Source organism: Microtus pennsylvanicus, chromosome 10 (assembly GCF_037038515.1).
Source record: "Microtus pennsylvanicus isolate mMicPen1 chromosome 10, mMicPen1.hap1, whole genome shotgun sequence".
Taxonomy (NCBI): domain Eukaryota; kingdom Metazoa; phylum Chordata; class Mammalia; order Rodentia; family Cricetidae; genus Microtus; species Microtus pennsylvanicus.
In genome coordinates, this window is record NC_134588.1 from 43,837,809 (window position 1) to 43,853,421 (window position 15,613).

At 37.7% G+C, this 15,613-nt stretch overlaps 1 protein-coding gene across 2 annotated transcripts in view; it reads right to left on the reverse strand.

Moving 5' to 3' along the window:
• The window catches only part of Hmcn1 (hemicentin 1), a 452,651-nt gene that overhangs the window by 184,769 nt on the left and 252,269 nt on the right, over nucleotides 1–15,613 (reverse strand). For both annotated transcript variants that reach the window (XM_075988199.1, XM_075988198.1), the window contains 7 exons: nucleotides 15,204–15,479; nucleotides 13,866–13,961; nucleotides 9,476–9,670; nucleotides 8,390–8,520; nucleotides 8,080–8,227; nucleotides 5,957–6,083; nucleotides 3,086–3,240 (listed from right to left, as the gene is read on the reverse strand). In XM_075988199.1, coding sequence (XP_075844314.1) covers nucleotides 3,086–3,240; nucleotides 5,957–6,083; nucleotides 8,080–8,227; nucleotides 8,390–8,520; nucleotides 9,476–9,670; nucleotides 13,866–13,961; nucleotides 15,204–15,479 — 1,128 coding nt within the window. The remainder of the gene's footprint in view (nucleotides 1–3,085; nucleotides 3,241–5,956; nucleotides 6,084–8,079; nucleotides 8,228–8,389; nucleotides 8,521–9,475; nucleotides 9,671–13,865; nucleotides 13,962–15,203; nucleotides 15,480–15,613) is intronic.

The window sequence follows — 15,613 nt, forward strand, 5'->3', positions numbered from 1 at the left end:
GAACATTAACAATAACCTGTAATGTCTGGGGTTCTATGATAACCCACTGACCAACAACTCAAAAATCAATAAGCCATTCTTGGAAGTAGGATTTGTATTTGCTATCATGTGTTCAGTTGGGCATTGTCTACTATCATAGGGTAACCCCCTCTTTACATATGCATAATCATATCTTAGAAAACTATTACAATAGTGTGTTTCCTATTGATTCTTTCAAATTACATGCCCCCATTCTTTTTGTTCATTCAGATGCAATGTTCATGCTCATTTCTATTGTTGTTCATTCTCATGTGATGATATGAACATGTAAATAAGGAAAACAATCAAATTTAGGATAAAATATACTCTCAACTTGAAATATGCATATGCATTATTCACAATTATCTAGAGTACAACATTTGTGTTTTTTCATTTTGTGACAGTCACCATTTCACAAATGAAATAAAGTAAGCACAAAGCTACTCACTTGAAGGCATAGGGCAGCTTGCTAGAGAAGAAAGGATACGGTTTCGCATATTAGAATACTCAGAGCCTCTCAATACTACAATGCCTTTCAATTAGACAATCCCAGAAGTCCTCTCTTCTGGGCGCCTGAGGGCATCACACAGAGTGAACATGAGGATCTGAAATGAATACATCCAAGCTCCACAGAAATAGAAGTCTTACTGAAGTTCCAAACTGTATTCACAATAGATTCTGGCACAATACAACAGCCTGGGAAGGCACTGGGCTTGTTGTTTCTTTGGTTGGCTCTGGCAGGATGGCAGTGACAGTAATAATGCTTTTGTTTAACTTGGCATCTACATAACTAATCTTTCAGTGATGGCACTTACATAGAGAACACGTCTTCTCATGACTGATTTTCCCAATAGGCTTCCGTTTTACAAATAAGTGATTTAAAAATCTGCTTTAAATACAAAATCTTTGATTCAAAAGAGATATTAAAACTTCAAATTGACATCTATATTTTATTTTTTAATATTTCTTTTTTCTTTATTTTAATTTATTCTACGTGTCTTTTGTATCATGTATCAAATTCCATTCATTTCCCTATTGCTTCGCATCCATCCTCGACCCCTGGCACCAATATTTTAAAACTATGATTTTAAATGCAGTTATTAAGTAAAAATCAAACTATATTTGAGGCAGGTGTGATAGCACACAGTAACAATCAATCTCAACACTTAGTAATCAGAGGCAGGAGGATCACCATGAGTTTCAGGCAAACTTGGCCTAAGAGTGAAGCCCTGTTAGAAACAAAGAAAGAGAAGAAAGGAAGGAAGTGAGCTAGATCCTATATATATATTAAGATTTAAAGCAATGGTATTGCTAAATAGACAATGGTGAAAAGCATATATTGAACTCTTACTAAAAGCCAAATAAAACTTTTGTAGCATTTTATCCTCAGAGTTACACTGTTATATGGGCACTGTTACTAAATCCATTAAAAAAAAATGGAAACTCAGAAGGGCAAAAAAAAAATCCACATGAAGCCACAAAGCTGGTAAGTGGCAGAGCTTGGGTCCAAACACAAGTTTATCTATCTCTAATACAATATTCTTGTTAATCACTGAAACTGCTATTCATTAAAAACATAACTTAAACCACATATGTAATTTTAAATTCTCTAAAGACCACATTGAAAATAAAAAAGGAAATTAAGGAAGTTAATTTTAAGAATATATTTTACTTAGTCCAATATATCTAAAATATAAATTTAGAATAAATCATAAAATTATTAACTGGATATCTTATATAAGGTTTTATACCACTATTGAAACCTGTTATGCATTTTATCCTTACAGTACCTCTAAGGCTGGACTAATTGCTCACTAACTTCATATGACTACTGGTTCTATAGTTTAGGACCAGATCCTTCAGTCATTTGAACAATGTCTTTAGAGCTGTCTATATCAGACAACACAGTGAAGGCATGCAAAATAGAAGTCTGTTATTATGAAGTTTAGAATCCTTAGCAGTAAATATCTAACAAGCAAATCCTAACTGAGCAAACACAAGGCAGTGATAAGTGATATGAAGAAAAGAATCAGTATAATATTATATAACATTATAATGAAGCGACTGTTTTGGATTGAGAAGGTCCTGTGCAGAGGCAGTCCTGAAATACATGAATCTGTCCTTGAGTTCTCTACACTGTGTGGAAAAGGGTGGTGATATTGCAGTGAGTTGGGCCTTGCAGCGCATTGCTAAGAACCACTAACATAAAATTCTATTCTAGTCTACAACGGACGTCATTGTGTGTGTAGCATTCATGTGCTTACCTAAATGACTTTGACAGCCACCTTAATTGATGGATGAAATTTTTAGTGAAAATCAGGCTTACATTATTTGGTGCTCTGAAGGAGAATGGCCGTGATAGGCTCAATATTTGATTGCTTGGTCTTCAGTTTGGGGAACTGTTTGGAAAGGATTAGGAGGCGTGGCTTGTTAGAGGAGGTGTGTCCCAGGGAGTGGGCTTTGAAGTTTCAAAAGCCCATGCTATTCAAGTTTGCTCTCTCTGTTCCAGTGCTATTAATTATCACTGTCTGCCTGCTGTCACATCATGATGGTATGTATGCACCAAATTAAATATTTTCTTTTATAAGTTGCTTTGATAGTGGTATTTTGTCACAGCAATGGAACAATAACTAAGACACATTATTTCTGGTAGAGATTAAATGGGAAAAATAGAACAACACATGGTACTAAAGACATTGTCAGGATAAAAACTAAGACGAATAAATATATAGCAATCGAATTACTGTTATACTATTTGCTTAGTTGTATTTGTACACTTCTTAAAGTATTTTTTTAATTCTTCAAAGACATAGGCATTATATGTATGCTTATACTAATCAATTAGGGAACGCTTTACTATATCAAAACTACAACATAATCTGAATAAATCCACAGGTTAGGATAAATTGCATTAAAAAGTTAAATGTACTTTTGTAGTTTAAAACATAAAGGTAAACTCCTTCTCTTTATTTGACTAGCATACTATAGTATTCAATAAGGAAGGAAAGGATATAAAAACTTTACTTTCCGTTTCTGACGGTAACACCATGGGAAAAGTCACACCTACCATAGACAGTCAGTTTTATATCCTTGGCTTGCTTGCCCGCTGCATTAGACACGGCACATTGGTAGCGCCCCTTGTCACTTCTCCGTGCATTCCTCAGATGTAGATTCTGTCCTGTGTCTGAAAGCTCAATGTTGGGATCTCCCAAAAATAAAGGCCTAGAAAGAAATTTATTTCATAGATCCATTTTAATTTCCTCATGTTTCCTTTGTTATTAATTACAAAAATATTACATAGTATGAGGTTAAAATATGAGGCAGATTTTATTATAAAAATACAATGTGATCAGCATTCCTATTCAGTAACTAAACGCATTAAGCCACATTACTAATGGGACTAGGTAACCACTCCTTTGAGATGGAACCCGCTCCCTCTTCAGTCTTTAATCTTTATTTTACAGCATTAGGAACTAAGAGGGATAGTCACTTGCTACATTCACCCTTCCACTCTTATTCTTCTTACTCATGTGAGATTTTTGATTTAATGTGAAATTTCTATGCTTAAGTGGATAATTAGAGTTTGATAATGTTTCATCAGAACCTCAGAGCAAGGGTTAATAAAATGTGATGTTATTACTTGCTAATGATGATGACTATGCCAATCTTTCTAAAAAGTGGAATGGATATGAACGCTATATAACCATAAATATTGAGAGTATTTATTCCCAAACAAGCTTACGTACATTTTCCAGGGAAGTCTGTTTCTAAGATCCATTATCTACTGCTGTAACATGCTCACTTTGTGTTATCGGCAGCAGTGTCATTTTAATACTTGACAAATCTTAATTAGTGAAGTCTATGATCTCCTTTAAGGGACTTTAAAGTCCCTTTTGCCATGGCAGTGTGGCAGTGTAACATGGAGGGGGCTGGCTTGTTTGTTGATGATTTTGTCCTGCCCGGTACCCCACAACTGTTTAGCCCCAAAGAAAATCACACATAGATCTCCATAAATTATAAAGCTGATTGGCCCGTTAGCTCTAGCCTCTCATTGGCTAACTCTCACATTTTGATTAACCCATTTTTCTGATCTATGTTAGCCATGCGGCTCCGTACCTTTTTCAGTGAGACAGATCACATCCTGCTGCTTCGGTGGTCTGGGCAGGAGTGGGAGGAATCAACTTCCTCCTTCCCAGAATTCTTCTGTTCTCATTACATCATTTCTACTTCCTGTCTGGTTTTCCCACCTATATTTCCTGCCTGTCAAATCACGGTTTATTTATGACATGACTGAATGAATACAGACAATTCTCCCGCATCATGGCAGAGAATTAGTAAACGAGCTTCCTGCTGGACATGCATGGCCCCATCCTATCTTGTAGAGTGGAGATATGATACCTGTGTTACAGCATCTGAGCACTGCCATCTAACACATCAAATTCCTCTAAGGATATGGCTCTACATTCTCTCCAGTACCATAACAACCCTTGATATCTTCAAACCTTTGTTTTTAAAAATGACCTATGAGAAACAAAATTTTATTTTATGTATATTGTTCAGGGTGAGAATCTTTATTTTTGTTTCTTTAGATCTTTTTATTTATTTTAAACAATCTTTTCTCATTTTACATACCAATTCCAGTTTCCTCTTTCTCCCCTCCTCCTGCTACCCCCACCTTTTTCCACTTCTACCCCTACCCCATCCAATTCCCACCGCATCCACTCCTCAGAGAGGGTAAAGCTTCCAATGGGGAGTCAACAAAGTCTAGTACTTCACTTTGAGGCAGGACCAAAAGTCTTCCTACTATATCTAGACTGAGCAAGGTATCACACCAAAGAAAATGGGCTCCAAAAAGCCAGTTTAAGCACTAGAGATAAATTTTGGTCCCACTGCCAATGACCCCACAGACTGCTCCAGCTACACAACTGTCATCCACATTCTAAGGGCCTAGTTTGGACCTCTGTAGGTTCCCCCACTGTCAGTCCAGAGTCCGCGAACTCCCACTGGTTTAGGTAATCTGTATCTTTGGGTATCCCTATCATGGTCTTGATCCCTTTGCTCATATTATTGCTCCTCCCTCTCTTTGACTGGACTCTGGGACCTTGGTCCAATGCTAGCTGTAGATTTCTGTAGCTGCTTCAGTCAGTTGCTGGATGAAGTTTCTATGATGACAATTAAGGTAGTCATCAATTTGATTATAGGAGACAACCAGTTCAGGTACCCTCTCCACTATTGCTTAGGGTCTTACCTGGGGTCAGAGGATGAGAATCTTTAAATATTTATTGTGTGGATGTATTTTAATTGTTCATTTCTACTCCTAATTCATTTTTCTTGTGTTGTCTGTCTTTTTAATTTCTTGGAAGCATAAATGGATTCTTATATTTTATACATGGCAAATCTAGATTCTCCACTACTTAGTTGTTTTTAGATCCCTTCTCCTCAGACATACAGACACAGTGAGAAGTAACATTTCAAACCACTTTAGGTCATGGTAGCCATACTGGTGTGGGCAAGCCCTTGATACTTCCACTCTGGGAAGTGCAATTGCTCTCTGTGAATTCCACTTTATTCAGATAAGAACTAGTCTCTGTATTTGTTATATTGTCTCAGCACATTTTCCTTCTCAATAGCTTGATCTCATGTAATTTTTTTCTTCCTTTAAATCTGTTCTTTTTTACTGTTAATATTTGTGCACAGGATTTTTAATGTAATAATTATAAATCAATCTGTTTCTATAATAAATCCCTAAATTATAAAGCTTTATTACTTGAAAAATTAAAGATATTATAAGACTTTTTAAAGGCAACACTATTTCTCCAAAATGGTCATTTAATAATGTTGTAATTTTAAGGTAGTTAAAAGGGAGGAAAAGCTTACACACTGGCATATCGGTTTCTTATGAATTACACTTTCAAACAAATACAGACAAGATACTCACTTGCCATCCTTGAACCAGTGGATAGCAGGGAAGGGAGAGCCTCTGACATGGCACTGCAGGGTGACGTTGTGGTTAAGAACAACTGAGACCTCATTTGGGAAGCTGGCACCTATTATGCTGGGTGGAACTTGAACAAAGACATTTTATCATAAAATACATGACTTAGCCAAAAAGACCTTGGGAAGAAAGAGGCAATTAGTGATTATCAAAGCATTTCAACAATAATGTCATAAATAAAATATCCCACAATAGCTCCCTTTCATGTCACACTGTGTGCCCAAATGTTCAGTTGAAATCCAGGAATATTTTCATGAAATTTTGTTAGCAGGACAATAACCTACACGTATAATAAGACAGAAGTCATTTGAGGCTCATGGAATGTATCTGAGCAGCAAAGTTCATATGATCCAAGGTATTATTAATGTGCATTTCAGATGGACGCTGGCAATTTCATGTGGTTCAAATGCTAATACCATGTCATATCTACCTTCGTCTGTTTTTTGAAGATTTCTTATACAAAACTTGGTATGAGTATGTTATACAGTATGAAAAAGAATATACTCATTCTTAATCCTTGGGAATATACAAATGAAAGGGTTCTTGTATGTTTTCCTCACCATATACCTTCTCTTTTGTATCAGATTAAGTGGTCTGATGTTCATCTTCAGAAAATTATTAGACACTACAAGGTGTCAATTGGGAAGAGGTATAGTATAATAAGATATTTATATAAAGACCTCACTGGTTGCTGAGTGAAGAATGGATCAGATGATGAAGAGTGTGTGCAGAAAGGAAGTTAAGGGGCTACTATCAATGAAAATATGCCTTCACCATGGAATGGAAAGAAATAGATAATTAGGAAGTAGACACAGACGAACATGGGTAAATTTCTGGAGCTCTGAAGAAAGCAGGGGAAGGTTAGAGATGCAGGCGACTCAGAGACCCCAACATTGACTGGAGAAAGATGTCATTAGGATCTTTCAGTTTGATATAGCACCAAGATATTCAATAACACATAAAGAAGCTGTTCAAGCCAGCATGCTAAGGATATATGAACATCACAGCACACATCTATAATCCTAGAATTTGGAGGTCAAGGCAGAAAGATTGTGAGTTTGAAGCCGCCTGGGATATTAATGAGATTCTCTTAAGATAACATAAAAGTTTAAGAAGTAGAAAAAAACATAAAAAGATAGTGAGGTGAAAACTAGATATTTTTTCTAGTGTTCAAGGAATTAAAAGGTAGAGCTGAGCATTTGGGAATCATCAGCACACAGATGGACTTCACAGAGGGAATGAGTGTCAGGAGAAACAATGTCAAGACTGATGATAGAAAAATTGCTGAAGTTTCTTTAAATGGCCTGTGGTTAAATATAAGTATAAATGTAGGAAAAAGAAACATAATATAGTTTAGGTTGGTGGAGAAAAGGAAATTGATTATTTTTGTATTGGTGAATGCTAATTTTTATGAACACATCGCATCTAGGCTTCATTTTCACTACAAACACCAATTATATACCTACTTTGATAATAAAATATTGAAAAAAGTCATTTATCACCAAGTGAATTTATAATGTCAAATATAACTTTAGTAACTAGAAATTAGTGACACCATTAAAATTATTTGTATCACAGTCTAGCGTAGTGACTACCGAATTTCAGAATTCCATTCCATCCTGAAAAGTCCATTTCATACTCTCAGAATTCTCTTTCTCTGACATCAACCAGGGCTTATTTAGCTTCTGCAGCGAATTAAATTACAGTGGAAATGGTTGCCTGACCATTTTCCAGTTCAAGCATCCTGCTAGCTTCAGGAGATGCACATATCATAATTGCATTGCACTATGTTACACAGCTACTCATGTACCTAAGCACTTCTCTCTGTAGCTACTGCTTAGAGAAGCATCTCGTAACAAACATTGCACCACTTTTAAGTCAATGACACCTTGGGGTATATAAGTCAAGGTCATGATTATATGATGAATAATTAAAATTAAAAACAACATACTGAATGAGTACCATAAATGGAATTTCTCCTATCAATTTATTTCTTTATCTCTCTGTTTTGCTGTACATTAAGAAATGTATCTAACTTGTACATTTGTTTTATAAGTTTTCCTTACCTAGTACATTGACATTAAAGTACTTCTGAGCAGTTCCTGCAATATTAAGTGCTTTGCAGGAATATCTTCCCGTGTCCTCTGCAGATACTTTAAAGAGTTTTAGTGTCTTCCCATTGTTCACGATCTGAACAGTACTGCTTTCTGTCACCTGTATGAGACAAACTATTGTTATTTCCAAAGCTAATAAAACTCTGCCATTGGGAAAGAAGAGCCACATTTGATACTACTGAGAAGAAATTAACATCTGCACAATTTATTCAGGTACAGAGGCTGGGGACTAAGCATACTGTGCACGGCCATCTCCATTTACCTGGATATCGTCTTTATACCATGAGATGACAGGTGAGGGAGTTCCTTCTACTTCACAGTAGAGACTGGCCAGTTGGTTTACCAACACGGACACATTTGTCAAATGTTCCTTATCTTTAATTGCTGGTGGAACTGCAAAAGCGAGGAGTCATAACTGAATAGCCTTATAATCAACAGTAGCTTCCAAGTTTCTCCATAAAGCCCATTATAAAGAAGCTTCAAATGCAAATGAGGGCTGAAAGCTGGTCACACACAAGCATAAGCTTCCTTACAAAAGGAAATGTGTCAACTCACACGTCCATAAATAAAAAACCCTATGTAATGCTTTTTGTCAGGGTTTTAAGTTGAGGATGAAATTTAGGATAACTCTAAGAAAGAACATTCCACATATTGAAAGTCTAGGGGGTTAATTTAAGAAATATAGTACTCACTATTTGACTGGTGAAGGTGAATGTCACTGTCTATGGAAGCCATTCACAGCAAAATCTAAAAATCCTATACCCTTATAAAGTGATGCAGGTAAACAGTTTTCATTGAAAGTTTAAATAACTGCAAATATCTGGTAACAATCTGAATACTTATCATCAGCAGAGAAAGGCTACATCATATCAACTCATCCAATGAGATGTTAGAGATAACAATTAAGGACCTAGACTAATTCACAAGATAGATTGCTCAACAACCCAGGTCTAAAGAGTGGGCATAATATTCCATCATATATGTTCTTTTCATAAGGTTTTCATACATATTTGTGCCTTCAGACAATCTCTAAGGAGTCATACACATAGTGCGTGTGAACTGGTCTCTTCCCTCTGGAGAATATATGCAAATGAGACCTATTGGGTGAGTAGGTCTTGGTGCTGCATCTTCATCTCCTATTTGAACTTGGAGAGATGTAAAGCCACAACCAAAAATTGAATGAAAATTTGAAGAACAAATATAAACCAATTTCCTATCTTCTGTTTGATAGTAATATATTCACATTATTATTAAGCCATAATATATTTATTAAATGACTTAAATATGAAAAAGTTTGGAAGAGCAATATTTTTGGGTATTTGATTTTTACATTTTAATCTACATTTACCATGAACTTTGAGGTTGTACTTCCTTTCTGTGGTCCCAGCTTCGTTGATGGCCACACAGATGTACTCGCCATTGTTGTGTGGTGTGAGAGAAGCAATCACCAACAGTGCACCATCCTCCAAGACAGAAACCCCAGGCTCTTGCCCCGTCAGCTCTCTGCCATTGTGTAACCACTTGATGGTTGGCTTAGGAGTACCTAGGTAGGAAATTAAAGCCCTTTTAGAACAAAATTAGAAAAAAAACGGTAAAGAAAAATCAAATACTTCAAGAGCAGATAAACTTCCTGCTACAACCATAATGTGTATCCTGAGGCATTTGACACTTTCAGGATAAACGTGAAGGGCTATGATTAATAGTAGTTAGTTAATGATTCTAACTACTGATCAATCTTCAGACCTGTGGCTTCTAGCTGATCAAAGCTGCTTTTAATCAGAAAACCCAGAGCGTAAGCAAAATATTTTTCCTGGTGAGTTTATTACAGTGACCAGAAGTGAAATAAAAAATGTTCATTTATCAAATTGACAAGATATAGAGGAAGACTGGGAGTGAAGTAAAAGCTGAGCAAAGATGTGGCATTGCTACAGGAATTCATCATGAACCTGCCCAGCCAAATAGAGTGTGTAAAGAGTGTATAGAAATTGAGGCCTATGGTTAATTTGGGAAAAGGCTTCCATCGCCTATGTATATATTTCAATATCTTATCTGTTCATCAAAAGACAAGAGTTCAAGCCATTAAAAGAAGTAAATAATGCAATGAGAAAAAAATATTTTCCTGGATTTATTTATGAATAACAGAGTAAATAGAAGTGACATGCTTATGTATCAAAATAATAAAAACTGTATTAGAATGCATATTAAAGCCAGATGGGATATTACAGACAGAAAGACAGTAACACCTGTGCTGTGAATGTTTTATTTGGAAAAAATGTAAATGGCACTATTCTAAACACCTAAAACCTTGATGAATTCCTATACAGAATAATAAAACATAAGTCACATTAAACAAAACAAATATGAATCCATAAGATGTTGTTAGGTAATGAACATATTAAAAGTATTACATACTGTAATGGTCTGTCCTTCCCCTTTAAGAAGCAAGCCCTGCCTACTCCCTTCCCTATCCATTGAGGCAGGCAGATCTTCCTTCCTGCTTGCAGCCCAAAAGTCTCTTTTTCCATCTCTAAGAGGCAGTTTCTGTCTTTCCTTCCTCCCCTCCCCCTTTCTTGTCTCCTTTCCATAACCAACTAAATAAATATCCAACCTCACTCTGCATGGTGTGCCTATTCATCTCTGTCTCTCACCCGCTGGGGCTGTGGCTCCCTGCCTGGGACTCGATGTCCCTCGTGGCCCAATGCAGCCACTTGGGGAATTGTTGCATCCCTGCCTGGGACTGGCTGCTCTCGGGACCCTCTGCCTGCCGCCACTTTGAAACCTGCAGCGTGGTCTCATGGCCAGCTGCCTGCTGCAGCCACTAGGGGACTTGCATGAATCATTTTACTTAAACCATATACATAGAATTCAAGATAAAATCAAAAGAATGTCAGAAATAGATACAATGTACTGGTGAAGCTAAACTCAATATTAACTAATGCCTTATAAAAGTGATTATGGAAGGCATATCCATAAAAATGAAAAATGAGAAAAATGAAAAAAACAAGCCTATTTAATCTCGATTATTGTAAGATTTGACCAATGTGGAAGACAGTAAAACTGATGGTCTTCAGTCATCTGCTCATGTTCTGAGGGAAAACCAGAGGGTATAATCATTTTATTTTATCCCATGTGGAGGCCCAAAAAGACCAAAGGTCAGAGAGTGTGGAATTGTTCCTTCAAGATTATTAGGCTCCACCTCAGACAAAAGTCCCACCTATTATTTGTAACTCAGAGAGTTCTTCTCGCTCAAGATAATTGTCAACAGGTGTGGCTAATTGCCAGACCAGGTGCTCCTGGAATAGGGCAGTAGTTTGTTCCTACCTCAAACAAAAGTCTAAGGATCCAACTAAGTTCTAGTTCTGTTTATGGAGATCACTTGGGATTTCACCCAGGGAGTAGTTGGTCTATAAAACTTTTTGGTCTAGGGTGTAAGTGTGACTTGTTTCGTTCTCGCAACAGGATGTTTAACAATTGGTCTGTTCATTTTCTTGTATCATGTTAATGCAGTCTTTTGTCTTACTCTTACCTTTTGGAAACAAGGGTATTTTAGGTAGTTGGAAATTAAATGCGGGTGAATTTTCAGTGTTCACTGAAAAATCCCCCCCCATACTATCCTACATGATTCTGTTTTATTATTTTCATTCCTGTCTTTACTGTATTTCTAATCCCCATGCGCTTACCCTGGTGAGAGGTATTTTTGTCGAGGTTGGTCCCTGACAATCACACTCTTTGCTTTGTAGACGACAATAAAATTTAACAAATAACATTTATTGAAGTAATATGAAAAAAATTTAATGGACAAACAGAACAAAGGAAATCAGAATACTGTCTTCTATCTATAAGTACTAGAATAACTATTATCAAGATGAAATCCTTAGCAAAAACAACAAAAGGTGATCTGGGGCCAGGCACACACATCTTTAATCCCAGCACTTGGAAGGCAGAAGCAGGTGGATCTCTGTGAGTTCAAGGGCAGCCTGGTCTACAAGAGCTAGTTCCAGGATGGGCTGCAAAGCTACAGAGAAACCCCGTCTCAAAAAACAAAAAAACAAAAACAGATGATGTGGGATGTTTTTCTGTCTATGTGTTGCTTTTATTGGTTGATGAATAAAAATGTTTTTCCAATGGCTTACCAGAGTAAAGCCAGGTAGGAAATTTGAACAGAAAGAGAGAAAGGGTGGAGTCAAAGAGACGCAATGTAACTCCAAAGGAGTAACATGCCACATCAGCAAGCCACAGCCTAGTGGCAATACACAGATTAGTAGAAATGGGTTAACTAAAGAGGTAGAATTAACCAGTAAGAATTTTAAGACATTGGCCAAACAAATGTAACTGATAATAAGCCTCAGAGTGGTTATTTCATAAGCGGCTTCGGGAACAGACAGGTGAAGAAAAACTGGTCTGGGGTACCAGCGGACCGAGAATATGTCTAACTACAATATGCTGGGCCAATGAGATGGCCCTTGCTCTGAAGTCTGAAGACTGACTTTGATCCCCAGAACAGCAGAAATAGAGACCTGGCTCCTCAAAGTGGTGTATACACACACACACACACACACACACACACACACACACACACACACCAATGAAAAATCATATAACTACTTTTGGATGCACCGAAGAACTCTATTTCAAAAGGACATGAGGACCTAAGAAAAGATGGTTACTTTGCGGAAATGGGAAGTCAAGAACGCTAACAAGAGTAAGGGATCCAAGCAGACTGAAAAGCAGCTATGCCACAGGTAGGGTCAAGGGGCAAAGGACCCCACAGGACCTACATAAACTCACACTATTCTGAAGATGCCTATTCTCTAGGTCTTGCCTCTCTGGTTCTCAATGGCTCTGAGAACTATTACTGATAAGTTTTCAGATATCTGAAAAATCTGTTAAAGTTATCTTTCTTAAATACTGGATGAAAGAATGGAGTGGTTGCTACTAAACCCAGGCAGCTCGATGGCTTTAACGGCTGCCACCTCCAGGGACAACTAAGGAGAGATTCCCATTGGGACAGTGTTGCTGGAAGCTGTCTGGAGCCCTCGCACCCTGGCCAGACTTTGAACTAGACCAAGAACCCTGCTTGGACTTTGTTAGGACTACCACAGGGCAGTTTGAGTCACTGTAAATGGATGCCTTTGGGAGAGAATGTCTTCAACATGTGCTTGGCACCCAGTACAAGGATGGCAGAGACAATGGTCTTCTCACACACTCCTGGCAGAAAACGTGATCCTTTTTAAAAAGGATTTTAAAAAGCCACTGAGATACATGTTTCATACAACCTAGTCCCAGAATTACCAGTGCGAGTAGACCTAGAGGAGTAGAAAAGGATTAAAATAAAGAACCTCAGACAGGGGATAGCTCTGATTTATACCCCTTCCTAATTGACATTTACAGGGAATATTGTGAACAGATCAAATGTAACATTTTAAACAAGAAAACATTTCCAGAAAGAATGAAATGAAAAGTAATTTAAAAAAAGAGTTGAAAAATCTTGAAAAACATCCTAGATTAGGCAAGCATGAATGATTGGGAGATCCTTTTACTGAGAGAAATAAAACATGGATGATGGAAAAATACCAATTCAAAGAATTGTTTGGAGGAGGAGTTTCTGTTATATTCAAATGTTATAGCAAGGACTGGCGGGTGGAATTTCAGAAATTTCAGGTAGAAATTTAGAAATTTAGCCATATCCCAAACTTATGACCTGTTACCCATGCCTTGTACCCCTGAGTGTTGCATACCTTTTGCAGGGCATGGAAATGCGATGCGCTGATTGGCCAGTCTTTCTTGGAATGGCGTGTTAAAAGGAGGCTGCAGGTCTTCCACGGTAGGTGGTTCTAGTACAGAAACAAATACATTGCCTCTGATTTCCCTTGGACACTTTCCCATTCTGATTTCCTTAGTCTTTGATGCCTGTGTTCAGTCACCTACTAATTTTCTGCCCTTCTCCTGTCTCCCAACAGGCACTTCTGTCTGTTGTTCATTCATGTAGCACCATGCATGTTCCCACATCTGTAGCTTCCTCTCCTCAAATTTCCATGCAAATCTTTATGCTATCTGACCTGTGATAAAGGTTTCTTGTAGGTATACTGTTATCAAATAAAGTCCCATTGGGATTAATGTTCTATGCAACCTCTGTATAGTCTGTAGTGATGTACCGCTGAGATTTGCAATAGTAGAAATGTCTATTTTTCTCCTCTTACTCTAAACATGTGCACTTAGTAAGGTTTATTGAGCAAATAGATGAGCTAGATATGCTCCCCGCTAGCATCCTAGACACTCATTCCCCAGCAATTGTAATGTCCCATTTACTAAGTTCTAAGTGTTACACTGATTTTTACACCCGTTCATACTTACTTCCCGCCTTTGCATGGTATTCCCTCTGCCAGAGTGAGACAGAACACTTCTAGTGATTAGTGTTCCTGCCAGCCAGGAAGCCCTCAAACTAAATACTACTTTAAAGGATTACAAAATTCCTACCTGGCAACCCAACCCAAAGTAGCCAATTTCCAGAACAGTAACCTCATTTTAATTTACCCATTCTACTTTTCCCCATCTATGAACCTTGTTTCTTTCTTTACTTGCTTTAGGTCTACTCACACTAGCATAGCTCAGGAAAGAAGGGGCATTTGTCACTACAACATCACCATTGCCTAGAACATGACAGACACTTGGCCCAACCTCAGTAACAGCCCTCACAATAAAGCCAACAACAATAGAGGAGCAGTGAGCCATGACCTCTCAGGGATCAGTTGAGGTGAGGTATGAGGTGAAATGCTACTCCAAATAGCTCCAGCTGCAGTTTCTCCCAAACCAGAAAATCTGGGTGGCCCATTACTTAGGATCATTTCCATTATATATACCAGAGACTTTAGTTTAAGGAGTAAACATAAAAGTTTCATTCGGGGTTAGCAACAGTTCATACATTAGCTTCTGGATAATGTGCCCTTCAAAGCTCAAGTTTTAGGTAGTAATCTCCCTAAAGAGATCCATGATTGCACATCCTGTGTGGAGCCCAGGAGTCTCGTTTATTCTCACCCTCAATCTACCAGACATCCGTTTCTTCCGTCAAAACCCACCTTGGACGTGCAGTGTCGCCTCTGCTTCATCAGTACCAGCGATGTTAGTGGCAACGCATGTGTATGTGCCTGCATCTGAGATCACAGCCTGCTCGATGCTCAGAGTTCCATTTGGATTGCTAGGAAGCTGCACCCCATCAATTGGCATGGGCCTTGTACTTTTAAACCAGGTGAACACAGGAGGTGGAGACCCATGGGCATTGCATGGGATGTCTACTCTCTGGCCGACTTGGACTTTTATGTGTCTAATTCCATGCTGCTGTATTTTTGGAGGAACTGGAAATTACAACTGAGCATTAATCATCAAATGTTTATAAATCCTTTTTTTAAAAAACTCTGAATGAAAATGCCTTACTAAGAAGTTACACACAAAGAGTAGAATAATCTCTTATTAGCTATGGGATGTAGGG